The 27973-nt window shown below is 34.7% G+C and overlaps 2 protein-coding genes across 2 annotated transcripts in view; both read left to right on the forward strand.

The window, feature by feature from the left end:
* The window catches only part of LOC142334993 (uncharacterized), a 19816-nt gene extending 16770 nt beyond the window's left edge, over positions 1–3046 (forward strand). The window contains exon 2 of the mRNA XM_075383320.1: positions 1954–3046. Within this exon, the coding sequence (XP_075239435.1) occupies positions 1954–3046 (1093 nt within the window). The remainder of the gene's footprint in view (positions 1–1953) is intronic.
* Positions 2939–27919, forward strand: LOC142334994 (uncharacterized). Its single transcript, XM_075383321.1, has 5 exons — positions 2939–2978; positions 18769–18934; positions 19704–21189; positions 23782–27397; positions 27756–27919. The coding sequence occupies exons 2-4, from the start codon at positions 18924–18926 to the stop codon at positions 27361–27363; spliced, it is 5079 nt and encodes a 1692-aa protein (XP_075239436.1). The 5' UTR covers positions 2939–2978; positions 18769–18923; the 3' UTR covers positions 27364–27397; positions 27756–27919.
* The last annotated feature ends 54 nt before the right edge of the window (positions 27920–27973 follow it).

Raw genomic sequence — 27973 nt, forward strand, 5'->3', positions numbered from 1 at the left:
GTGTCCTGTATCTACAAGCTGTTTGAGCTGCAACTCATCTGTTACAACCCCACCTTCTCGAATTTCAACTCGTGAGTACAAAGAGCAATAGCGAAACTAAGTTTAAGTTTCAATAATTTTTCATAAACTCTATTTGTAACTCTATCGGATTAAACTGGTATAAATGAAGAGATCCCGTATTGTGTGATCTGTTGCAAACTCAGTCCTATTTAATTTTGAAAAAACTATGTTAAGCGAATAGGCGTGAATCCAAACTAAAGCAACAGTATGAATATAGCGAAAACACATCTACAACAGCGAGCTGCAAAACTAATATATCCGGACAGATTTGGAACCGCTGAAACGAACTGGGCGTTGTACAGTTTTTCTTGTCAAAAAGTTATCGGAAAGCAGCCATTACACGTCCACTTATAGGATTAATAATGTTCCCATTCGCAGAGAAGATAGAATATATCCATAGCATCCATTTTGTTTATAGTTAATTGTACAGTTTAATCGAGGCAATAAAAAGAAAAGAAGTAACTGCGCTGGTGCCCGGCTTTATCGGTTTTGACGACAAAAAATAGCAATCAAGAGTTTTTGGATTACAAAAACGAACGCAAGACAAGCAGTGATCTAGAAAATGCTCGAAATGATGTGGTGATCTATAAGCAGTGATCTAGAAAATGCTCAAATTTCGAAAACGCAATTTTTTTTAGCTTTCGAAATGGTTTCACAGACTAATCACTGTTGTAGCAGTATATGCCTAAGTGTGTTACAAGATTTTCATGTCGATGTTTATGCACCCTCAGCAGACAGCAGGTCGTGGTTACAAAATACTTATTGTGAGGTTGTTGCCCCATTACCAGAAAATTTGTGGTTATGAACGAAAAATTAATCGTTGAATTTTTTTGTGAATCTAAATACAGCAATGAAGATTTGGGGAAGTTGAAATATCAATATAAGCTCGTAGTAGTGGGGAGGGTTGACGTCAATATTGTATTGGAGAATTCTTTCATGTGCATGTTAAATTTCCATACAAAAAAAAACATTTTCTGTTTTCTAAAAAACCTAACCCAGCAAGGATACACAGAGGCTTTCAATAATCTTAATTGTGGCTGCCGTGTTGTGATTTGAAACTAACCAGTTGAGCTTACTACTCGTAAATGATTTTAAAGACGTAATACAGGATCCGGTTATAGTTAAGCGCAAAATACTAGATTACACTTCCTAAGTTGGTTGAATAATTCTGTTGCCTGATCCAGCCCGTTTGTAGTGTCTATGAATCCCACGCGAATACCCATCTCAGACAATTTCTCTTATTATTCTCAGTTCTTTGGACATATTTGAAATTGAGTTTTTAAGAAGTCTCACTCCTTTGGGGAGATTTGAAAAAAATGTGAATGTGATATCAGTAAAATCTGTGAAATTTCCAACACCAGAAGTCTGTTTTGACTGCTAAGAGTGTTTGAAGAACAATATTCTGACCTTTAGTTCCCCTATGTTGGACCGAGGATGCGCCAGAACTTATTCTTTCAGCTGAGTTCAGACCTATCCAGCTTTTTTTTCGAAAATTTAATATTTTGAGGTTCCCGAATCGGAATCAAAGATCAATCATTGTATGAAAATTTTGTTAGCCTGATATTTATGCTGCGATAATACCCCCCCCCATAAAAAATTGTTGTTCACAAAGGAAGTTTCCTCACTATAAGGACCATTGGAATATCAGAGTCAAACATTAGGTAGATGAGAGATGTCTGATTTAAATGTTTTTACCTTCTGGGAGTTTAAAGAGTTTCATTAGACAATCACGGCCTTATTTCTCCCCACGCACGGTTAAACGCACGCACACACGCGCTCACAAACAAACCCGTTCACAAACTCGTATTTCGCTTCCTAGGCACTCCTCGTGTGTAAAGAGGGGTGGTGGTAAATACATTAATCTGGTGGGTACAAATAAATGTACAATTTTAGGAAGATCAAAAGAATCGGCAGCTACCAGAACTTGGAATACAAAAATGCTGAAGTGCCAACACCGACTTCAGATAAAAATTCTGCGCCAGCTAACGGAGAGGAACAAAATAAAGACAGTAGAAAGCAATCAACTGCTGAAGCAAAGGAATGTCTTAAGTTTAAAAAACAACCAAAAGTGAACGTCAAAAATGGAAGGCGAAACCAAAAACGTTATCGGTCCGGACCTCAGGTGAAACCCCGGAATTTTTTACACGAAGCCAAAATTACTGCAATTCATGCAAGTGGAAATATTAGTGCTATCACAATCAATAGCAGAAACCCCACAAAGCTTCTGGTTTCTAAAAGAACCCTGGAACCATTCGCCAGATATTTGAAGAAATCGGACATTGTTACGGCGACGATAGCTAAGTTCAAAAGCCCTGTCAAGGGAAAAAATATTGCGCGCGAATGCTCAATTGCAAAGTTAGTTGCGGAGCGAAGCTTCGATGAAGTTTATCGTTTTCTGAAACAAGTGTTAATTGAGGTTGTTCGAGAGAAGACTACGCTTAAAGAAAAGAGGACATTTTTTGAGCGACTTAAATGTTCGCCAATATGGACCTACTTTTACGGCTACCAGGACTCGCACAATGATTTCGGAAAACTTTTTCGGAAAAAAGTACAACTTACAGTCAGAGTTTGTGAATACAGGCGCATGTCTAGTTTTTACATTACACAATTTCTCCGGACTGTTTTGGAAAGCCATTTTCTGTCGATTAATTCGGAAAATCTGGAGAAACTGAAGGATGTCAACATGTTTGGGCTACTTAAAAGGTTGTACATGGCGACTGCTCGCATTTTGCCCGATCGGTCATTCAAAGTAATCTCTTTTATGGAAAGGGTTTGTAAAAATCCGTCTCAGCAAACATGCATTGAATGTATCAAACTATCACTCAAGACAAACTCCGAAAACCCCAACTTTGATCACATGGACTGGAATGAGCTACCTAGCGTACCTCTGTTGGACGAGCTTCAGGGAAAAATTAGAGGTAAGTTTTCCCGCACAAAATCAATTGATGTAGTATCCTTTTGTAAGATGTACAAAATTTCTACATAGCTCAAATTATCTGAACACAATTGATCATTTTCACAATATGACAAGATCGATGTTGCCCATATCCGCTGGTTTTTTACACTTACTCAATATCAGACAAGGAGGCTCGGTGATTTACGTTTGCACATGAAGTTCCGACCCCGCTCATCCACACTCTTAGCTTAATTGTCTACCAAATGAGGAACAGAATGACAAAACTCAAAACTTCACATATTGTTCCAATAAAATAACTGGTGTAAACAAATGCTTTAAACTCAAATCACTAAATAAATACAATAATTTATCTATTAGAGGACTTACGGGACCTGTCATTAAAAAGACTACAAGAGAAGACAAATAACAAAATCTGATATAAACAACAAGCATTAATTACTACCAAAATTCAATATGTTCTTTAAAAAAACAAACCTAAGAACAAAGTCCCAAAAATCCATCAGATAAAAATAACAAAGAAACTTGTATTTTTGAGATAAGGTATAGAATCTGCCTTTAATTAACACTAGGAAACAATTATAAGAAAATGGCAAAATTAAAAAAAAATCTTTAATTTTTCGAAAAGAATTGGTTTCAAAGTCAAGAAATGTATTAGCTATTAAATTAAATCACTGAATTGCTTAATTTATACCTCAATAAGAAGCCATTGGGGCCTGTAATTATCCTTAATGAGTCATCGACTTCAAAAAAACGACAAATTTAGCAAACAAATTAACAATTTGATTAAATTTTTCGAGAAAACCGTTTCGAAGCCGTGTCGAGCAATATTTATTCACTGAAAAGATTAGATAACTTCAATTGCGTTTATTCAACAACAGCAGTGCGATATCTCACCTAATTGTGAGACTACTTAACAATTAGACAAAAAGAACCAAAAGAGGCAAAGTTACAAAAAGTAGTTAACTTTTTGAAAACAATTAGTTTTAAAATAATGAAAACCATCAGCTATCAATTTAAACCGTCCAATATTCTCATTTAAATTTCCACATCGTAGGAAACCATTGATGCTTGTAAATAACTATAATAACTCTACGACAAACACACCAAAGAAATAAACAATTCAATTAAATTTTCCGAGAAAACTGTTTCGGGGCAGTGTAGAGCATAATCTGTTCGATAGAAAAATTCGATGTTCAAGGAAAAAAACGTTCAATCGCGTTTTTCTTCAGCACCATCAAAGTGATATGTCGCTTGCTTTTGATGAGACTACTTAACAATTAGACAAAAAACAAATGCGGCAAAGTTACAAAAAAATGAATATTTTGAAAACAATTAATTTTATACTAAAGAAATCCATCAGCTATCAAATTAAATCGTCATCGTGCAATATCCTCCCGTAATTCCCACATTAGGTGCTTCAGACCTCTGTATCCAGAATACATCATATGTCCACAAAAAGAACCGCAAAAACAGAAAAATTTGAAAAACTCAATTTGTTCTTCCGAGAAATTGATAATGAACCTATTAAAACTATAATTTTCTCACTATTACTATAAGAAATAAATCAATGCATTTTTTTCAACACCAAAAATATTGTCAGACGTGACTTTTCGCTTATAAGATTCGGGAACAAGTAGACAAAAAAAGAATGGTAAAATTTAAAGTGATGTACAAATTATTAGAAAACAAATAAGATTAGTCGTGATAAGCAGTAGCAATGGACTGAAAAAATTAAATAGTTCTATACTACCACCAAAATGATTTCACACTAAAAAGAACAAGCCATACGTCTCTAAAAAGCACGGAAAGTACAAAAAAACTAAAAAAAATTTTCAATAAATTTTGCGAGAAAACGGTGTCGAAGCCGTTAAATCCATAATCTATTCATACAAATGTTAGCAATTTTCCATTGAAATTTCATGCAAAAAATCAATGGGATATAATAACAGTTATTAAAGTGGTAAAATTGACAGAACCAAAAATTAACCACAATACTAGGCAAAGATCTAAAAATCAAAGAAAAAACTTAATAAAACTTGTAATATCAAAGCCAAAAAAACCATTGCATAAAACACAAAGCCGCAATTATGACTACCATATAGGCCAAAAAAACGTAATAAGACTTGTCACTGCTGAAATTGAGCTGTAAGTTGGTTTAAGAAAAATATAAAAAAGAGAAAAAGGTCAACAAAAATTTTTTTCAACAAAAAAATTTAATGATTAGAGCAGCCTTAAGATCTCAACTGAATCAATCTAGCTAGAATAATTATTTCCCTATAAAGTTTTTTTATGGAACTATAACTCCCTATAGAGCCAATTGGACCTATAGTGAAAGAGACTAAGTCATAAGACTACAAAATACGCATTAAAGCAGACGTAACTGGAACAATTTCACCAACCAATTTACGTGTAAACTGTGGAAAAGCCAAGGAAACAAGGAGATTTTGTTTCAAATGTTAAAATGTGCTATTTGAGTCCCCTAATTGACCAAAAAAATTAGGGTCTGTAATTAACATAGAAGAAAAGGAAAATCAAAAAAAAAATATTTTCAAAAAAGACCGCGCCCAAAAGCAATCCGAATAATATTTGGTTTGTAAGATTCCTCAACTAGCTCAAAACCAGCCATGCCAATGCTTTACCTATTATTCCGAACACTTCATTGGTCCTAGTTTTTTAGATGTGAATAATTTGACAAATAAAGTGCAGTTTGGTTAATTATCGTGCTAAATTAGCAAAACCGCAAAATTTTTAATTCTAGAAAACCCTCCGAGGAAGCGGAAGTAAACACAACTCTCTTTGGAGTTTGCACAGATTGCGAGAGCTCTTATTATGTCTTTACTTACGTCAATTTAAAACAAAGAGGTCTAGATTTGCAAATTGGGTGCAATTTTTGTTGAAAAATTTGCTGAATTTTAAAAAAAATTTGTCGCCAAAATTTTTGTCGAAAGGTATAATCAGATGGTTCAAAAATACTCGTTTATGTCAAAAGCTCAAACCAATTATTTTTAACAACATTATTTTTACTCATTTTTGACAAAATTGACAAAAAATTTTTAGAAAAAATCCAGAAAATGTGAACAGAAACAACGGAATTTAGTGAAATGTTCACAAAAACTTAAGCTTCGATAACTCCTCGAAAAATATTAATAATGAAAAACATTTTTTAATTCCAAATTCTACGCTGGACGAGCTTTTCAATGATATCACTGAAAACTCTCTACGATGAATATATCGATCGACCAAATTTGACTGAATAAAAAAAACCCATTTGAGTATATAGTTCGTCCCCCCCCACTAAAAGTGGTGTTGAAACAATTATATTTTTCAAGAAACAAAATGTGGAAATTATAAAATTGAAATTATTGTATTTTTTCCACGTGACTTCACATAAGTTAACAATATATTCACATGCAACTGAAATACAAGGAAATTATTTCAAAAAGAAAAAAAATGTTTTTCAGTTCCGAAATTCAGGTTCTTCTCCAAATAACTGATGTCTTTTTAAATGTTTGAGAACATCAAACTTTCTTCTAATTGCTTAATATAATTGCTTCAATTTACTATCAAATTTGAAGCAATTTTCTTAGTCCTGTTGATCTCTTTTTCATCCGGTTTTTCGTCTATCCATTTAACGTTGTCGTAAAAAAACGATAAACAAAAAAGCCCAAAGACAATTAAGACGGTCAGCAGCTCCATTAGAGCTTTACTAGTCTCTAACTTTAAAAATCACTGATGAACAAAGTGTACAAATCTGCTCAAAAGAAATAAAGTCATTGCATAATTGGCAGTTTTTTGGTAGCTAAACATCATCCCCTCCGGTCCCCAAACTCCATCTTTCCCATGTCATGACAACCCAACCACACCTTATTCAACTCCGATGCTTTTTTAGACCCACTCGAACCCACCATGAGACCCGCTCCGCTTAACCCTCCCCATTTCTCCAACCCACCTCAATTTTTCCCCCTTATCTTACCCTCCTTTTCCAACTCTTTTGCCAGTTCTACTTGTTAAGCTTAAGGTAGCCTCTTTAAGCCATAGCAAGCTACTGACGTAGTCAACCGGTCACCAGTTGTTTGAAAACAATTCTGTAATTTCAGTCGGTTATCTTTAAAACCTTGTTAACTAAAAAGTGTTCCATTGATGATATTCAAACTAGTTGAAGCAGCTCATGGTAGCACAATATAAGCATTTGATCATTGAGTATGCTGACAAAAAAAAACAAAAATAAAGAAAAAATTTCTCAATTTTCCTGTAAGTCAGAACGGAAAATCAGGCAAAATATAAAAACTACAGACTACTGCCTGAACAATGTACTGATATCTACACCCAGGCGTTTGATCTCAAGACAAAACAAAGTAAGGTTTTATGAGTTCAATTTTTCTGTTTTCTATAAAATGCATGGTATTACCTCAAAAAAGAAAGACAGTAATTTTGTCCAGTAGGCTTATTACTAGAGTTTTTCCTATGATTTTCAGGCAAAGTGAGTTTACTACTCAAAAAACGAAAAAATTCTCAAAATTGCAAACACAAAAAAGCCGCGTTTTGTTATTCTCCTGACAAAATGCCGGTCAGCATTACTTTTGGCTCAGAAATTTTTGAACGATATATTATTACTTAGAATGATAATAATTAATCGCCCTCAATTGAAATTTGTAGCAATTATATTAGGCCTGTTGGTCTTTTTAATGCGATTTTTTGCTTGACCGATTTTTCTTCTGACCCATTTGAGTTTTCGTGCTTAAAAACGGGATAAACAGATAGCGCCCAGCGGGTATTAACTTTCATTAGAGACCCTTTTAGTAGCCTTTCAAATGCTTAGCGTGGTGGATTTACTAGTAAGCCGCAGTTTATTGTAAAGAAGTTATTACTTGTTTCTGAGCCTAAAATGTTTTTTTTTGTTTTTTCATCATTTTTCGATTTTTTTTGTTGGACCAGTCTAAAATTGAGGCTGGTTAAAGCTGGTAAAGGTCTTCTCCATGATATAAATGATTCTCATGATCATTTTAGGAGCTATTTGTTTTTGTAATTCAAGCAATTTATACTAATATTCACAATTATTTCAAGCTTTTTAAGTTTAGTTTGCTAAAATTGTTTTTTCTTTCGTTTAAAATTTGGCGATTTTTTCAGTTTATTACAACCCTGGCTTCAAGTAACCTCCTCTAAAGGTTGAAAATAAGTTACAGCTTAGTGTCTATTGGTAATGAAATGGTTTTCAACATTTTAATATCACAAGTTTTGGCATTTTTTGACAAAACATTAACTTTTTTTTTCATTTTTTTTTACTTTTATTGTCGTTATTCAAGTTTTTTAAAAAGTTAAATATAAATCCTTAGGGGTTTGATGAAAAAATACTTGAAATTTTTAATAGGCCATGGAATAGTTTTCAACTGTTTAATATCACAAATTTTAAGTTTTTGATAAATCTTTTTTTTAAACTTCTTTTCGGACTCTTACTGCCATTAATCAGGTTTTTTCAAACCCAGGGGACAGAAAAACTCCGTAAGAGCTTGATAAAAGGCTACTGGAAACTTTTCAATAGCCATGGATTAGTTTTCAACTTTTTAGTATAACAAATTTCAGCAATTTTTTTGATAAAAATTAATTTTTTTCAAACTTCGAGTAAGACTTGATGTTTCAAGTTAAGGGATATTCATGAGCAAGTGAAGCATTTCCCAAATGCAGGGGCCAGAAATATTTCTTAGAGTTTGATGATAAGTTCTTTAAAACTTTTACTGGCCATAGAATAGTTTTCAACGTTTTAATATCACAATTTTTAGCAATTTTTTTAAAAGAATTTTTGCATTTTTTTTCATGTTTTTTTTTCAAAAAATTTAGTCATTTTTTGGCTTCTCTAGCCTCGGGAGCCGTAAAAAAGCCTCTGGATTTTGATAATTGGTTACTGTAAAGACTTTAGAACCTTACGAATTTTGGCAATTTTTTGACAAAATTTACAAATTTTTTCAAGTTTTCTAAATATTTTTCTCATTATTCAGGTTTTTTAATCCCCAGGGGTCAGAATTTTTCCGTTACGGTTTGATAACAATTTGCTTTCAAACCTTTATTGGCCACAGATTTGTTTTCAAATTTTAGAAAACAACAATTTTGGCAATTTTTTTTGACCAAACAATTTTCTTCAATCTATTTAAATTTTTGTTGTTTTCAGGTTCCTTCGGCCTCAAGAGCCAAGGAGCCTCCTCTCAGGTTTGATAATGGGTGACTGCATAGCCTCTGGATGTAATGGGATATTTTTCAAAATTTTAGCAGCACGAATTTAAGCATTGTTTTGAAAAAACGTGCCCCCACGGCCAGAAAGTCTCCTTTAGGGTTCGATAAGTTACTGGAAAATCATTAATGGTCAAAGAAAAGTTCTCAATTTTTAAATATCACAATTCTTAGCAAATTTTTGATAAAATTTGCAATATTTTTCAAGGTTTTTTAATTTGTATGTCAATTTCTCGGTTTCTCCAGCCTCAAGAGGCCAAGAACCTCCTCCAGTGTTTCATAATAGGTTATTGTAATGTTTCTGGAAGTAATATAATGTTTTTCAAAATAAGTAATTTTCCAAAGAAAAACATGCATTTTTTGTTTTGAAAACTGTTTTTGAAATTTCTTTGAATTTTTGCTGGCACCAAGCGCCCAGGCACCCCATCCAAGGTTTGATAAAAAGCTGCTGCAAAGTTTCTAGAGTTAAATGAAATTTTTGACAAAATTTAATTTTAAAAACCTTCGAAAGGTAATTATTTTATTCAAAATTAAGAATCTTTATGAGCCAGTGAAGCTATTTAAGGCTTGGAATAGAAAAACTGGATTGTCTCTTGAGACATTGAAACGGTTCTGAGGATATGAATATCACGAAGTCTTTCAACATTTTGTTAAAGTTTGCAATTGTTTTTAAAACTTTTGAATTCACATCTTAATATCACCAATATAGGCATTTTTTTATAAAATAAAATTACAATTTTTTCAAAGTTTTTGAATATTTTTGAATTTTTTTCAGTTTTTCTGGCACCAGGGACCCGGGAATTTCCTTCCTGGTTGGATATCAGGCTGCTGCATGACTTGAGTTATAGCAATTTTTTTGATAAAAACTATTTGTTTTCAATTTTTCGGCGAAATATTTTCATGTTTCATTTTTATGGATCTTTATTAGCCAGAGTATTTAGGATTTGAAGAACGGATACTGGAAAGTCTCTTAGGACACTGAAATGGTTCTAAAAATATTGATATCACAATTTTTAGCAAGATTTCGCTAAAACTTGCAGTTGTTTTTGAAAATTTGGAATTTTTTGTGCTTTTCTGAGTTTAACGATCATGACAGAACTCCAGAGACAAAAAATGAATTTTGGACACTGCTTTACTGCGGAATCTGGAAATTTTTCTATTAATTTTTCCTGGATTTAATTACTAAGAAGGCTAGAAAACTAGATACTGCAGAGTCGAAAATCATCATGGAAAAAAAATCCTTCTTCTAGGTCAGTTGGGGTTAATTTTTTTTCTCTTTTTGGTTCACGTTTTATCTCTATCACACTCTATTTCTCTCTGTCTCTCTCTCTCTCTCTCTCTCTCTCTCTCCTTAACTCTTTTGTTGGTGACGCACATTGGCTGCTGATATGTAGCGTGATCTCATCATCTATTACTCTCATTAACGCTATATTATAAATGAAATGTTTCATCATAAATGAGCTAGATTGCAATTATATTTTTAGGTTTTTAAGCAATTATATTTTTAAGTTTTTAAGCAATTATATCAATCACGTTGCTCTTTTTTTCATGCGATCTTTTGCTTGACCAATTTTTCTTCTGACCCACTAAATTTCTCATCCTCAGAAGCAAGATAAAGAGGTAGCAACCAGTGGACATCAATTTTTTTTGGACAATTTCAGCTCACTGGTATCCAAGCATGCGCTTTACAGAAACGGTTTTGGAGATTTATACTTATGATGTGAAGAGCAGTTTGTAGAATTTTATCCCACACCCCACCTCACCCCACACTTCACATCAGTCCCCCAATCGCCACCCCTGCACATCGTTCAGGCTGTAAGGCTAGCAAAAATCGTGCTTCCAAAAATCCCTTCCCACCGTCGCTCCCGTGCCCGTGTAGCCCCCCGCCCGTTTCTCTTACCTCACGCCCCTTCAACATAAAATGAAGCTGGCCTCACTAAGCGGTGGCTAACTTCTGACGAAGTCAACCACTCGCCGCTCGTTTGGAAGCGATTCGCCCGAGGTTAGTCGGTTAGGCTTCGAACAGTTCATCAAGAAATATGTTTGGAGTTGACTGAATACTTTTCGATGGAGGTTTGTACATGTTTTTGATTGACACTTGATAATCGATCTTGTAGTCACTAAAAAAAGCAAGAATTTCAAGGCTAGATTTATTGGTAACCGTGGCCAAAAATTTTAAAAAGGTTAGGTTTCTACCTTTATTCTAAATTTTTTATCCAAACAAAAACACGCAAATTTATACTATAATTCATATTTCCAGCTGTTTAAAATTTTTCTCTCATCTTTTGAGTTTGCTAAAAAAATTTTTTCGTTTTAATTTTGGTCATTTTTAAATTTTATTTCAACCCTGGTTTCAAGTAACCTCCTCTAAGGGTTGAAAATAGGTTCCAGCTTAGTTTCTATTGGTAATGAAATGGTTTTCAACATTTTAATATCACAAGTTTTGGCATTTTTTTTGAGAAAACACTCAATTTTTCAGTTTTTTGACTTTATTGTCGTTATTCAAGTTTTTTCAGACCCAGCGGCCAATATTATCATATTCCAAATTATGGATCATTATGAGCCAGTGAGACTATTTAAGGCTTGGAATAGGGAAACTGGATTGTCTCTTGAGTCATTGAAGCAGTTCTGAGGATATGAATATCACGAAGTTTTTCAACTTTTTGTTAAAGTTTGCAATTGTTTTTAAAACTTTTGAGTTCAGATCTTAATATCACCAATATAGGCATTTTTTGTAATACACAATTACAGTTTGTTCAAGGTTTTTGATTATTTTTGAGTTTTTTACAGTTTCTCCGGCATCAGGGACCCAGGAAACTCCTTCATGGTTAAATAATAGGCTGCTACATAGTTTCTAGAATTAATGGAATGGTTATCAGTAGTTTAATGACTTGAGTTATGGCAATTTTTTGATAAAAATTACTTGTCTTCAAATTTTCGGCGAATTATTTTTGTGTTTCAAGTTTACGGATCTTTTTTAGCCTGTGGAATTATTTAAGATTTGAAATAGGGATACCGGAGGGTCTCTTAAAACAACGAAATGGTTCTGAAAATATTAATAACAAGAATTTTAGCAAGATTTGGTTAAAAGTTGCAGTGTTTTTTTAAAAATTTTGAATTTTTTGTCGTTTTCTGAGTTTAACGATCATAACACAACTCCAGAGACAAAAACATGACAAAACTTCAGAGACAAAAAAGGAATTTTGGACACTGCTTCACTGCGAAATCTGGAAATTTTTCTTTTAAATTTTTCTTTGTTTAATTACTAACAACGCTAGAAAACCAGACGTTGCAGAGTCAAAACTGATCATGGAAAAAATTCTTTTTCTAGGTCAGTTGAAGTTTCTTTTCTTTCTCTTTCTGGTTTACGTTATCTCTCTCTCTCTCTCTCTCTCTCTCTCTCTCTTTTTCCTTAACTGTTTTGTTGATGCCGCACATTGGCTGCTGATATGCTCCGTGATGTCATCATCTATTACACTCATTAACGTTATATTATAATTAAAAAGTTTCATCATAAATGAATTAGTTTGCAAGTGTTAGGAAATCACTGTTAATTGCTCTCAAGCAAACTTTTTCATCAATTCGGTTGCTCTTTTTTTCATGTGATCTTTTGCGTGACCAATTTTTCTTCTGAACCTTTTAATTTTTCGTCCCCAGAAGCGAGATAAAGAGCTAGCAGCCGGTGGGCAGCAAGCTTTCTCACACCAGTTCAACTCACTGGTCTCCAAGTATGCGTGTTACGGAAATTGTTTTGGAGATATATATTTATGGTGTGATGGGTAGTTCGTAGAAATTGATCCCACAACCCACATCAGTCCCCCAATCGCCACACCTGCACATCGTTCAGGCTGTAAGGCTGGCAAAATTCGTGCTTCCAAAAATCCCATCCCATTGTTGCCCCCGTGTAGCCCCCGCCCGCCGCCCGCTGCGGTGCGCCTCCCGCCTGCTTTGCTCGCCTTACGCCCCTTCAACATAAACTAAAGCTAGCCTCTCTGAGCGGTGGCTTACTATTGATGAAGCCAACCGCTCGCTGTTCGTTTTAGAGCAATTCGCCGAGGTTAGTCGGTTAAGTTCTGAATAGTTCATCAAGAAATTTTTTTGGATCTGACTGAATACTTTTTGATGGAGGTTTGTATATGTTTCTGATGAATACGTGATAATCGTCCTTTTAGTCACTCAAAAAAGCAAGAATTTGAAGGCTAGATTTATCAGTAACTGTGGACAAAAATTTTGAAATGTTAAATTACTACCTATATTCCAATTTGTTTTTAAAAAATGTGCGTTAGTTTTAGACAAAAACTGAAGTACGGATATTTTGTTCCTGGGTACAACATTTTTGTTAAAAAATGCAAAAAAGAACAAAATATCATATTAAAAGCACGCAACTGATCCCTACAAGAAAATAATAATTATTTTGAAATACCGAAAAAGAAACTAAAACCTATTTTAAAAGAATGTTAAAACAGCATTTGCTCTGGCAATTTAAACCTGTACCATTTGAAAAAAAAACATTAGCTACTTCAGAAGCTGTTTTCATGTTTGGCAGAATACGGAACCTTTAATTTGTCATTAAATATTGCACTGGAGAAACAGAATGTGTACATTATATCTGCCATGTAAACTTTAACGGAATGGCTATGAAAGTAATTTGGTTGAAAGTAATTCGAAAAAAGTAGAAAATCAACGCTGTTGAAACAAAACATAATAGTCGCAAGCGTAGTGTTGTTGGAGCAAATCAGCAGCCAACTTCTATTCATGTCTGGAACTCTAAAAATTCATAAAATAACTCATAAAAAGCGACTGGGAAGACTGCAAATAACAGAAAAATTTCAAAGCCAGGACCTCAAAAAGCATTTCAAGTTGATCATAAATCGTAAAATGGACTCGCCTAGCAATTGCTTTGTTTGTATTTGATTTTTGCAAACTTGCAATCAAACTTTTTACTGAATACGCACTCGATCATTTAATGTAATAATTGTTAGGATAATAGGAAATTAACAGATCTTGAAATCAAATCTGTCTAATCTCCAGGATCCATTGTAGACGTCAAGAAATTAAATATTACAGTATCATTTTCCGTTTAGGAACGAAAAGGAAACTGAATCCAGTCCAAATTGGTGTTTCTTATCCCTCAACTGCTCATTATTTGGACACATACTTCAGGAATTGTTTCTTTTTCCCTTTAGAATTTTCTTAAAATAATCATTTGAATTACTTTTAGACATGGCCACAATTGTAGTAAATATCTATGCAATGCACCGATTAATCTTGAAATGTAATCAAAATTCGAAAACAGTAGACTATTTAAAATAACGCCCAAATTTCGGTTTCATCATCAACAAGAATTGAGTTTTTTCAATGACATAGCATGAGCAAGCTAAATTTCTCGTTTTTCGCAATGATGTTTTCGTTTTTTTTTTCAATGCTAACTAGACGCGATTTGTATTACCCCAACTGTGATCGAGCTTTGTTATACTTAATATATATATTTTTGCTGTTGGAGGAAAATCAATAGCTTAGACAGTTCAGAATGAGGCAATGGTTACTTGTGTGAGCCAATGATGAGCCGATTAAAATCATTGGAAATGAAGCAATAGTCAGAGATCTCGAAGCCATGTTAATTCACCAAAAACAACTATGAGGAGAACAAGGAAGCTCGTTAATGCGCAAACGCACATAATGTCTTGACCCATCTACTCCCAATCTTCGCTTAATTTTTGCTTCGACCAGAGGACAAAGGGTGATTTTTAAAAATGACAACTAAAAGAAAATGATATAAGGATTTTTGACAAGGTAAATAAAAAATAGTTTAAGTAACGGTTAAGCATCTAAAAATGGACTCTAGAGGTTTATTCCAATACAATTTTTTTGACTTCACTCAATTCAGGCCGCTCGACAAGCAATTGCTTTGGGTAGAATCATCAGAACGGGAGAATAATTAAACTGGCTTAGATTTTTTAAAGAAAATCATGAACATTGTTGAAAGAGCGGTAAAATTGTGTAAAGAGAAACAAATTTTTAATTGACGAAGTAAAAAACATGTCATGACAAGTCCTGATGTAACAACTCAAACAATTTAATCAATTATTGACCTAAACATCATCATTTTATAATGGAGTCTTCAACAGTTTGGAATCAATTGAGGGCGAACTTCAGAAACTTTAAAAATGTTATAATCGAAGGTTGTCCAAGTAAAAACACTCATTGCCAATCAATTAAGAAAATTCAAAAAGAAACCATACAGCATTAGAGGATACATGGCAATCAATTACACTGACAATAATTTTCAAGACAAAAAAGATGCTCTAAAAACAAAATCCAAAATATTTAATATCTTCATTAATATATTATCTTAAACTAAAATTAAAGGAAAAAAGACAGAAAATCCATTTATTCTCAGCATTAAACAGTAAGTAGGTTTTTATGCCTTCTTACAAAACCAATGCCACCTCACGCAAACCAGACTAGGTATATATGTGAAAAACAAATATAAACAGAACACCTGAATTAACTAATCAATTATTAAAAAAAATTTAAACTTTTTGCCAAACGCAGAAGCATAAATTTTCAGCAAAAAATTTTGAAAATGTTTCAATATTTTGAACCCTGACACAAATAAAAAATGTTGCAAATGAGACAGTGATCAGATTAAAAAATAAAAAAAGGCAAAACTAAAGACTGGCTATTTTTCAAATGAAAACAACAGTGTCAAGTTAAACAGAAACCATTAGTTGCCAATTGTGTTGATCGAAATAAAGTTTTTTTTCAAATACTAATTTTAATTATCGCCATGGACGTCAAAATTCGAACAAGTGCAAACATCTCTTACAAACGATAGCCGAAAATCTCTAGAAAACGCTAGAAATGAAACAGGACTTAGAATTTAACCATCTACTTACTTAATTGTTCAAACTATAGAAATCTTTTTCATTTCAATCAGAAAACGGACCGAAAAAATTAAAGAAAAAAACACTGTTACCATTTATTTAGAAACTTCAATTTTTTTTCAAAATAATTTTTGTGCAGCTGGCTATTTGATAAATCAATAATAAATAAATTTTAAAATAAAAAACTGACCACATAACCGACAGATAATTACAACGATGCATAACTAGCAGACGATTGAAAAGAGGAAATCAAGAACCAAATGTTAAAATCTTGTACCATCTTTACAAGACTTTCGACAAGAAGTTCTATTCAGAAATAATCGAAAAATATTACAGCAGGTCTGGCGTTGACCTTTAGGTCTCTTTCACGACAAAATGGTCTAATGAATAATAATTTATATTAGCAAAATTAGCAAACTTTACGTCCCAAAACTTTGTTGGAAAAAGGAACCACAAATAGCTGTCAATTGAATATGCGGAGATTGCGTCTGCTGTTTTATGCCTGTTGTGCCAACGCAGGATAAATGTGCTAGAAAAGCTAATTGATCGCCACAAAAATGCTGCCTTAGTGCAAAATGCTGATATGAAATCCGTTTTTGCCAGATAGATCAGTGGTATCTAGTTGTATACTTTAAATGGACAAAAAAGTATAGAATAAAATTGGATTGACATGTTTCAATAAACTGATGATTAACAATAAATATCTAGTGTGAAAAATCAAATGTCTAGAGTACTCCTATTTTTCTGATATGGTATATACGAATTAGAACAACTGTCTTTAATTTCCTTTTACAAAGTCAGGAAATTGTTTATTTTGAACGTTATTTTTGCTCGTTTTGACGTTTTTTTGTCAAAGCTTACTAATAACAGATCATTTTTGGTTGAATCATATTATGAGGAAACCCTTTTATGACTTTGATTTTTTAGTAAGAATTTGCGACTTTTTGATTTTTAGTGTTATCTGCTGTTGTTTTTGCTTTAAATTTGTCAAAAAATTGTCTCATTATCTTCCATGACGTATAACAGGACATATAAAACCATTTTTGAGCGTTTCGATATAATTAATGCTTTTTCTCAATTCGACACTATTTGTTATATTCCAGTATCAGTGATTTTTGACTTTTACCCGTGGTTGTTATTTTGTGTTGTCTTGTTACTTAGCCCTAGTCCTGATAATGATAGATCTCGTTTTAAGGGGTTTTCTACTTCAAAAAACAACATATTTTATTTCTTATGACTTCAGTTTAGAGGTTGCAGTTTCAAAAAATTTGACAATACTTTTTAGTAACGATTGATTTTTGTTCTCTTCCTTTTCCCTCTTGTGTTTCAACTTAATCTCAGCAGTGAAAACTCTTATGAACCCCATTTTTTTCAATGACTAATAGTTAGACGTTGATAAAGAGTTCATCTTTATAGTGCTTGTTTTAGGGTCTCTGACGTCACTCGTTTTCAGTAACACAAGTGATAATCTATTTTTGGTTCGTCCTTATCTCTTATTCTTAGTTGTGCTCATGGATTTCCTTTAAACCTGTTGTATGCTTCTCAGGACCAATAACATAAACGATGTTTTAGATTTAATTATTCACTTCAAAAATTTTGCCACTACGTTTTGAAGTTTTTGTTGCTGTTATTTGATCGTACAAAAAAATCGTTTGTAGATTGTCCGAATCATTTCCTTTTTAATCGGCGTTTCAAACTTTCTCATAATATAAAAATTTAAAATATGAATTGACGCATTTTAGAATTTTTTGACATTTCGGGAAACCTAGCACAAAATTTTTTTCGAATGGCCTCAACGAACATAGATTGCATATTTTTTTTCAAATTTACACTATGATTTATCGAATTTTCACTCACTGATTTTCCTCTCTGCTCATGCGTTTCACGCAATAGCTTAATGAAAAATGAAAATGAATAATTTGGAACACGCCCCGTTCGAATTACAGCGGATATCAATCTTCCTTGTTAAACCATTGACCGCTGATCACTTCATTCTTCCTCTATCTAAAATCTCATATTGTTAGTTTTCTTTGAAGAACTGCCGTTTTGCAGGTAAAATCAGAATTGATTATTATCAGATATTTTTTTGATCTTCTCTCATTGGCTATGCGTACTAAAAAGCCTATTTTTTGGCCCATTTCTAAGAACCACTTAACCTTTCTTTAAAACCAATTAAGCGTTGTCGTCCTTTGTAAAACGCAGTCTTGGCCTTTTTTTGCGAACAAAAATCATCACTCTTTCTCCATAATTGGTTTCAAACTACTTAGTTAGCGATTTGTGGTAATTTGTTTTTACAATCTAACTGCTTGGTTGTTTTCCAAAAAGCGTTTGAACTTTTACTAAGGTTATGAGCTTTACATTAGCTAATTTTTATATTGTTTATTGCTGTCACTGTTATCAAGTAGTAGCTTCCACATAGTAATTGCAATTCAATGATTTGTCCTGAGGACGTCACGAACTGTTAGTTTATTAAATATTCAAAAACCAGTTGCAACCAAAAACCAATCAGTGGTGGACGCCGTGTAGGCCGACAGGGTGTTTAGCCGATAACCAAAAAAATCAGAAATTTAGCCAACAATTAACGTGCAATGCGCTACTGGATTATTATTGAAGCTCTGATGGGCCAGTTTAAAACAGTAAGTCGTAAGCAGGAAAATATACGGCACTGTTTTGATCAACTAGCGTAATGAAGTCCTGGTCTTGGTTTCACGCACCCTCCTAACGCCAGAGGGGATGCTGCTTCGAAGAGGCCGAGTGGAGCTCCACCTGATGACACACCAAATATTATTCTCCACCCAACTACTGATTTATCGACTAAAGGGATCTTTCGACAAATTATGATAAAAATGTCGTCTAAGTTTCATTTTTCCTTGTGGGCTGAACACCCGGTTCACCAATTTTCCTAATACCCCAATCAGTTTAACCATGACTCAAGCTTTCACTAACATATTAGACAAAGCATTTTAAAGTTTGAACCTTGACGGCGTATATTATTTGCCGTTTCAAAAATGTGGCATATTGCAAAAATAACAAATAATATATGCAAGAATAACGTAGAAAAAAAATAAATTTTGCGGCCAAAAAGTGATCGTAAAATAGCTCTATGATTAATGGTTGTAATTTCTGAACAATGAGCTTTTACGGGGTCGTTTCAACTGGACGACGTATAAAATGAACGACAAAAAATTTGTTTCAAATGGACAAATTTATGATTGAACATGCAAAATCGCAATAGCCCCAGATAATATAATCCTAATTGATGGTTCGGTGCGCGCGCTTCGCTGCGATAGCCTGCCCGTTGTTTCCGGATTACATGCCAGAATGCATGAGAGGCCTGGCCGTGAAAAGCAGTTCGCTATCGCTCACTTGCTCTAGATGCGCTTAATTATAGCCTAGTGTAGGTATTATGTATATACGTGACCACATTATGGCTAGTGTTCCAAGAGAGGACAACGTTTTAAGAGCAATACCGAAAACTGCATGCAATTTTCGTCCATTTGAAACAAAATACCAATGTCGTCCATTTGAACGGCCTCTAGCTGTTACAACTGTCTGTTAAACGAATAAATATTGCTCGAAACAGTAAAATGGGAAAATGAAACAATAATTTAACATAGACTATTGCGAGAAGACTGCAATTTCGAGTTGAAGCAAATAATCTGCAAGAAAGCCTTCTGGTTCCCAGAGGAGAAGTTGAATGTCAAAATTTACAACAATGTCACTTTCGAGGGCGTCTCTGTTGAAAAAGGAATTCATCTCCTTATGAATGTTGATGCAGTTACTCGGAGTTCTTTGAAAAAGTCAGATTTACAACATGGTAATTTGGTGTATGTTCTGCCGAGAGGTCACAGCTACCTTGTCTCAGCTGCAGAAGATTTCGGTTCCAGTTCAGTATCCAGCGCCTTCTTTGCATCAATTTCAATTCGCGTCGATAAGGATGAGCTTGACCAGCAGAGCTTCAGTTTTGCTGTGGAACTTGACGCCAGTCATTGGAGGAAATTTGATCTGTTTGAGTTGACACGCCAGTTACATCTGGCAAGTGGGAAAATAGCTATTGTGGAAAACCCCGCCTACTTCAGGGCGTTTGAACCTGTCTTGGATAATCTGAGGAGCATGGATTCGGATTGCTTGCAATTTGCAGAACAATTGGTACTTTTGAGACCTTCTGAAACCATTCCGGAGTATTTAACAAATGACGTTGATTTTGATGTTTCGATTCTGTTCCATAAATTTGGCATCAAAAAAATGCCAAAAAAGTCAAATGCAGTAGCCTGTGAGTTCCTTAGAACCTCTGAAGGGAGCTCTGTGGGGAAAACGAATCAATCCGTTCGGCCAACTTCATGCAACCATGAGCTCGCCTCCGCTGCAGTTGACATGAGCAAACAAAGTTCAAGTAATCAAAGAAATAGAATTCCCACAAATATTCAATTAACTGATTTTGGAGTTACAGGCTTGGTATCATTCTCAGACCATGGTTCGCAAGAAGCGATTAAATTAGATATTTCAAATTTACAAAACAACACAAATTCTGACAAAGAGAAGAAACGAGAACAGGAAACAAACTTTCTGAGCTTGCTTAGCGCTCTGGAAAATCCTTCCAATGATTTTGAATGCTGCTTAGACAATAGTCAAAGATTAGCAATGCTCCATATATTACAGAACCCAATTTCGATTATTCAAGGACCTCCCGGATGTGGAAAAACTTTCGTTGGCACCAAATTTGTTCAACTTCTAACATCAATGCGACCGAAACTCAAGCAACCAATCCTGCTTTTGACGTTCAAAAACCACGCATTAGACGAATTTATCATGCATGTATCAAACTTTTTACCAGAAAAAGAGATTTGCAGAATCGGAGGAAGAAGCCGAGAAGTGAAAATCGAAAACGTTACCCTTAGGTCCAAAAAGAGAGCTGCGAGAATGCCGCAGCCCGAAGCAACGCGTCACTCTCAAGAAAAAGCATCAGAACTGATGGAAAAACTAGGTCAAGCTTTCTCTTCTTACCGAATTTCGAAGCAGGATTACGTTCGTCGATATCTGTCGAATCAGCAAATCAAAACTTTTCTCAGAAAATTTCCAGGGAACTGTTTCTTAGACACAAGGGTCTGAAATTGGTGAATTTAAAAAAAAACATATATATATATATATATATATATATATATATATATATATATATGTGTGTGTGTGTGTGTGTGTGTGTGTGTGTTTGTGTGTATATTAAATAATACAACTGATGCGGAGTTATTTGAAATACGCGCGCGCGCACGCCGCACACACACACACATACAAACACACAAACACACACACTCACACACACACACACACACACACACACACACACACACATACAAACACACAAACACACACACACACACGCACATACACACACACAAACACACACACACCCGTTGTGATCACTATAGGACACTATCTTCAGTATTATTTAATTATTTCAGGAGCTGCACTGACATCATCTGTCTGGTCATTTTCATCCTCGCCATCCTACATTATGTAGTAGTCAGCGTTGTTGGTAAAATCCACTACAACTAGTTCACATATCATTTAATCACTGCTAAGAACTTCAAGTCATATTAATTGCAAATAGTTGTAGCACGTACGCACACACACAACCGCACTTACACACACACGCACGCACCCACACACGCACAAACACGAATACACGTACACGCACACGCACACACACAAACACACATACCATCACATACGCACACACACACAGACATGCAAACACACAAAGATGGCAATATATATGACTTTTGGGTACGTTTTCGATTATCTAGATGAGACATGAGAATGTTATTGGTTTATGAAAACTATTTTAACTTCAGCAGCCACATTTACCAATAACGTTTTAGAGTAAAACGTTATTGCTGAGAAAATTACAGAGTGTGGAAAACAGTTAAGTTTGAATCAGCACTCATCAATTTGAACATAGAATTGCTAAAATAAATCTCCCTTTTCCATGTGGAAAGATCTTCTGTCACGCACATAACAAGCGAGCCTTCACGTTATTATCATAATATATTAAAGCAAAGAAAAGCAACAAGGAGAGTGTGATTCTCACCAATTGATTGAATTCTTGACTACTGACATTTACCGTTAACGACAAAGCAATTGATGATACACAATTGAGAAAGGTCTCGCTTACTCAAACATGCTAATCTCGATAGTTTCACAAATGACGAAAAAAAATAAAACTAACAAGCAGATCTTTTTACTTAAAACTCAGCAAGAATAGGAAGCTCATTTCTCTTCTCCACCTCTTGAAAGATGTTTTTCTATCTGATAACACTGAAAGTGTAAGAAAATTTTGCTAGTTCAGATACCTGTGAAGTTGAATATTGAAATGTATCAGGCACAATAAAAAACAGTAAAATATTGAAGTTTTATTGGTTTTAACACCCGAAGAACAAATATTTCAAAATACAATAGCATTTAAACTAAAAAGTTCCAATTCTCAGATAATATTAATATTGACAGAACCATAAGCTACTTTAAGGAAGGGTATTAATGAAGATATATCTGACTAGGAAGAATGTTAGACCTCGTAACAATTTTTGTTTCGGACAGAAAGAAGAAACGCTCATCAATGGTCAATACCCCCAGCACCCTCAAATTTGACTCTCAATTGACCTCAAAGTCATCAACAATTATGATGAGCTCCTCACAAAAGACTGCACCCAAAAGCAATCTAAATTACATGAAACGAACTCAATAAGAACTGACTGTGTACGTGGAGCTGCTGCTAATAATTAATATTTGTAGTTGTTTTAATGAATGACACAAAGATGAGAAAAAATTTCGTTAGAGGCGTAAAGAGATCAAAATTTGAACAATCTCGAAAAATTATCTGATTTGTTTTTCAAATCACAATGTAGTCGGAAAAAGTACAGAACGCATGGTGAGTCAATTTTCATTGGTGTTCAGTCATTTATTTGTGCGGAAAAAGTGCTTGCTATCACTAAAATTTAAAATTTCTCTTAGATTTCCAGGTTCAATACAATTTTTTTAGTTTTTCAATTTCTTAATCAACAATTAACCAATATTAGACAGAATGGTAATAGAGAGAAAAATTGTTTTCTCTGTTTATCAAGATTTAAACGAAGATTGAAAATAACATAATTATTGCTTCAAAAGTTAGACTATCACAGTTAAAAACGAGGGACGAGTTAAAAACTCATAAAAATGTCTAAAAATTGGCTGAAGCTTTGTCGCAATTTCTGCAAAAAAACTTGTGTGCTTCTCTGTTAATTGGAGACATTGACGAAACAATAAAATATTTGTTTCCCAAAGAAACCATAAAAAAAATTGCTTGTTATCGTAAATAAAATATTGTTTTGACCAAAATAACTGAATTTGATCTTTAATTAAGCTAAATTGCCTTAAAATGTCGGTAGAAAATGGGGCTTTTTTTCAAAAATCTAATTTTAAAATTTTTCTTTGTGAAATTCTAGACGCAGAAAGTTTCAAATTGATATAATATATGCTAGCCTGGGATGCCCTCAAAAAATCAAACATTGCCAGAACAAAAGAAAGTGCGGCTAGCATAAAATTCTCCCTTTTTTCAGAAAAAGTGGGAACAATAATAATAATACTAATTTATGTGCGTCTGCGTGTGTGTCTGCGTGTGCGTGTGTTAGATGCAGAAATATCGATAGGATTTACGTAAATTAGATTAAAGAAACCGTTCCCTTAGTTGACATACCTCTGAAAGACGACTGGCAGCTCAATTGCACAACCATTAGGCACAGTATTAAGCAAACTAATGTTGAGGGAATCATTGAACGTGCCTTGAAAAACTCTCTCAACATATCCCCAAATATCGAACTGAAAACGCTGTTAGTATCTCACGAAAACGACTCGACTGAAACACCGGCTGAAATTCAAGATTTAAGAAGCCTATTTTTCAAACTGCTCGATAATTGGCTTCCGAATGAATCGGAAATCAAAGATATTCAACGCTGTTTCCTCTCATCATCACAGGAAAATTGGGGTCAACCAAACAAACCCTCTACAGTCATAAAACTTGAGCCTAATTTAGATGAAGATGAAACGAAATGGGACGAACTGCGTGAAATGAATTATTTGGAGTCAAAAACCCAACATGTTAAAGGTTCAAAGTTTGTTGAAAAAGTTGGAAAGAACTCTCTCGGCTTAAGTGTTACCGCATGGCGAAAAGATATTTGTCTTTTACCTGTAGCGCCTCAACTTTGTCTCGGAGTTGACATTAACCAGCTAAACGTCCGAGATCTTTGGACCTTGTCACAGCTGGAAAGAGTCCAGCTAGTTCAGCTAATATTACTGAGTGAAAGCCAAAGCAAGTTTTACCAGTCGACCCAGGAACAGGATGAAGAAAATGAGGAAACTTTGAATGATTACTTAAATAGCTGGGAGGAAAGCAAGGAAGAAGAGAACCTCGCAACAGCAAAGTTGCTTCAAGAATGTCGCCTAATTGGCATGACTATAACGGGAGCATCAATAAACAGACGAGTATTGGAACTTGTTCAGCCATCCGTCGTCATTGTTGAAGAAGCCGCAGAGGTTCTAGAAGCTCATCTCATTCCAATTCTGAAGCCCTACGTGAAACACCTGGTTTTGATTGGTGATCACAAGCAGCTTCGCCCAAATGTTGAGACTCACGAGTTGGTTACGAAGTACAACTTTGACATTTCGATGATGGAACGCTTAATTTTGGGCAAAATGCCATTCGTTCAATTGAAATGCCAGAATAGAATGCGGCCAGACATTTCCTGCTATTTGCGCGACATCTACCCGGAACTGCAAGATGGGTCAAAAGTACCCGATATTGATCCAATTGGAATTTTCGAGAAAAGTTTTCTTTTCTGGACGCACTCAAGTCCTGAAAGTGGGAGCAGAAGTTACAAAAACGAAGACGAAGCAGATAAATGTGTAAAACTGGCTCAGTTTTTAATTCACCAAGGATACCAGCCTTCGCAGATAGTGATACTGGCAGCCTATCAAAACCAAAAAAGTTTGATAAGAAGTAAATTAAAGGAATCCTACGGAGAATCTTCAACAAAGAGAACAGACAAAATTGGTTCAGTGGATCATGTTGTTCAAGTACAAACGATCGACATGTACCAAGGTGACGAAAATGACATTGTCATTGTGTCATTAGTCAGATCCAACGACAAAGGCTCATTTGGGTTCATGAAGGAGCGCAATCGACGTTGTGTTGCCCAATCAAGAGCAAGAAAACAAGTTGTCATGATAGGCAACGCAGACTTCTTCCAAAAGTGCTCGGAATGGGTAAATTTTTTGGACATGCTGAGAAACAATTCCGCAATTTGTACTGAACTGTCAATTACATGTCCTCAGATTGCTCACCAAAGTGCATCCCGCGTTTTGGTCACAGATTCGAACAGATTTCCAGGCAAGGATTTCTGCCGAGAACCCTGCCAAGTTTTGTACCCAGAGTGTGGGCACCCGTGTGACCAACTTTGTCGACCCCTTCACGACCATCTACAGTGTAACAAGAATATTGAATACGTCGACTTAGACAAATGTAGTCACACAAGATGGAGAAAATGTCACAATCCTGAATTTCTGGTAAATTGTCAAGGAAAGTGCGAATTTGTGTACCAGGCTTGCAAACATGAATGTAATGACATTTGTGGCTCAACTCATCGTCATGAAAAATGTACCCAATTGATTAAAGATCGTTGCCACGCTTGTGCTCACGAGTTCACGCGTTCCTGTTTTGTACCTCTAACCAGCGTCAAATGTATGGAGGAAATAACACACGAGTGTCAAAATTGTGGACAAAGTGGAACCAAAAAATGCTATAAACCAGTCGGAGATTACAGATGTGAGAAAAATTGTATGAAAAAACTTGCATGTGGGCACGCTTGTCCTATGAAATGCTGGCAAAATTGTCCAACGGGAGACACCGCATGTAAATTTTGCGTAATGTTGAAAAATCTTGAATTGAAAAAGAAAAATGCCGACATTGTTAAAGTAAACAAAGCAATTGCTCTGAAACTGAAGGAGGAGTTAAGGGAAGCTCAGTCACGTGACGTTGCAAGACTAGATGAACTTCGTCTTGATGATACCGAAACTTGTATTGAATACTCACAAGTTTTAAAACGAGTTCAGGGAATGCAAAGCTATGAAGAAAGACAGAAAATTGTGATAGAAAAAATCGAAAAGCTTCACAACAAAAAGTTGCAAATTAATTTCCACGATTCTGTACAGAGCATGATTTCCCCATCATTCCACGATACTTCGCTTTTGTACGTAATGGACCATGAAAACAAAATCGAATGGGTCAAAGAAAATGGTTTGAAATTGACATCAGAAGAGCTGCAGACGAATCCACAAAAGGGAATCGAATTAACGTCTCATTTCCCCAGTGTAGAGACGAACTTGGCTAGCAATTCGTCCATTGAGTCAAAAATTGTTGCCGTTTGCAAAGTAGCAATCGGAAAAGCTTTAACCCTTTCAGTTTCCGAAGCCAGTATTAGAAATCTTCTGTCAGAGTCTTTAACTGAGTTCAATTATGATTCGGTGTTTATCAAAAACGAATCGGCAAACACCGTTAAGAAAGATGAGCGGTTTGTTATATTCAAAGCAGAGAGAATTTTACCCGAATATATTGTGCGGTTTTCTTATCAACCCGAGAGAGTAGACGCTTTTGTAGTATCCGAGAGTGGAACTTATCAAAAGATCAGACTTGAGCATAGTCGAGATTATTCCAGCGCAGAAAGTCGCCACTATAACGCAGTTGCCTCAACCTATTACAGCCAAATGGCGTCAAACAGTCAATCCAACTCATACCCAAAAATATCTGCAATTTATTATCATCAAAATCCCAAGTTGGAGCGCAAGTTTCTACAAGAAAAAGACAGTATGAAACTAAAATATCCACAATCAGAATATTCTTCGCCAATTTTGGGTTTCCACGGAACGCCCAGGACGGATAACATAGACAAGATAGTCAAAAACAATTTTGATATGAGTTTGATCAAAGTACATGTTTTTGGAAAAGGGATTTACTTTTCCGAGTTTCCAGAAACTAGTATTAGTTACTCTGGATCAACTCGGCGTCTTCTTTTGTGTAAATTGTTACCAGGAAAATCGTTCGATGCAGATTGTAGAAGAACAGAGCAGCCAGGTGGATGTGGATGCGATTCACACCGGATCAACAAAGATTCCAGTGGCAGAGGATGGGCAATTGTCATGTTCAACACAGATCGCATCTTGCCCTGCTACGAAATTGTTCTGGCGTCTCGATGAAAAGTTTTAGAACTATTGCATTAGTCTAGATATGGTTGCATAAATTAAGTGCTCAAAAATTTTTTATTGGATAAATTTTTATTGGATGGGGTATTATCGAAATATGACAGATCAAAGGTGTCTAGGATACCAATTTGATCAGACATAAGATTTGAAAATAGATTTAAATTAAAACGATAAAATCGTCAGTTTATTAATTTTAACTAAAATAAGCTAATGATATTGAAAGATTTGTTTGTTACTCAGTGTTTCTCACAGTACAGAAAGGGAAACACAAATAGCTGCACACCATAAGAAAAATAGGATGCAACGAACCAATCCTCAAATTGGGTTGATCTTTGTCTTTACGTCATCTTTCAGTTCTTTCCAATCACTATGCAATCATATCTCAGCTGCTCTCCCATTAATTCATATTCAGACTGCTCCATCAAAATTTCATTCACTTCGTCACTATGATTGCATTTCTCAAACCTCAACATCTTAAACCGCAAAAATCATACCGAATATTAATCCAGTTAATATATTCTTGTTTATAAATAAAAATTGTTTATTACAACAGCAGTTTCAAGAGTTTGTGAGTTTGAGTTTGAATTTGCGACATTGACTATAA

Source organism: Convolutriloba macropyga, chromosome 2, assembly GCF_964194025.1.
Source record: "Convolutriloba macropyga chromosome 2, txConMacr16.3, whole genome shotgun sequence".
NCBI lineage: Eukaryota > Metazoa > Xenacoelomorpha > Acoela > Convolutidae > Convolutriloba > Convolutriloba macropyga.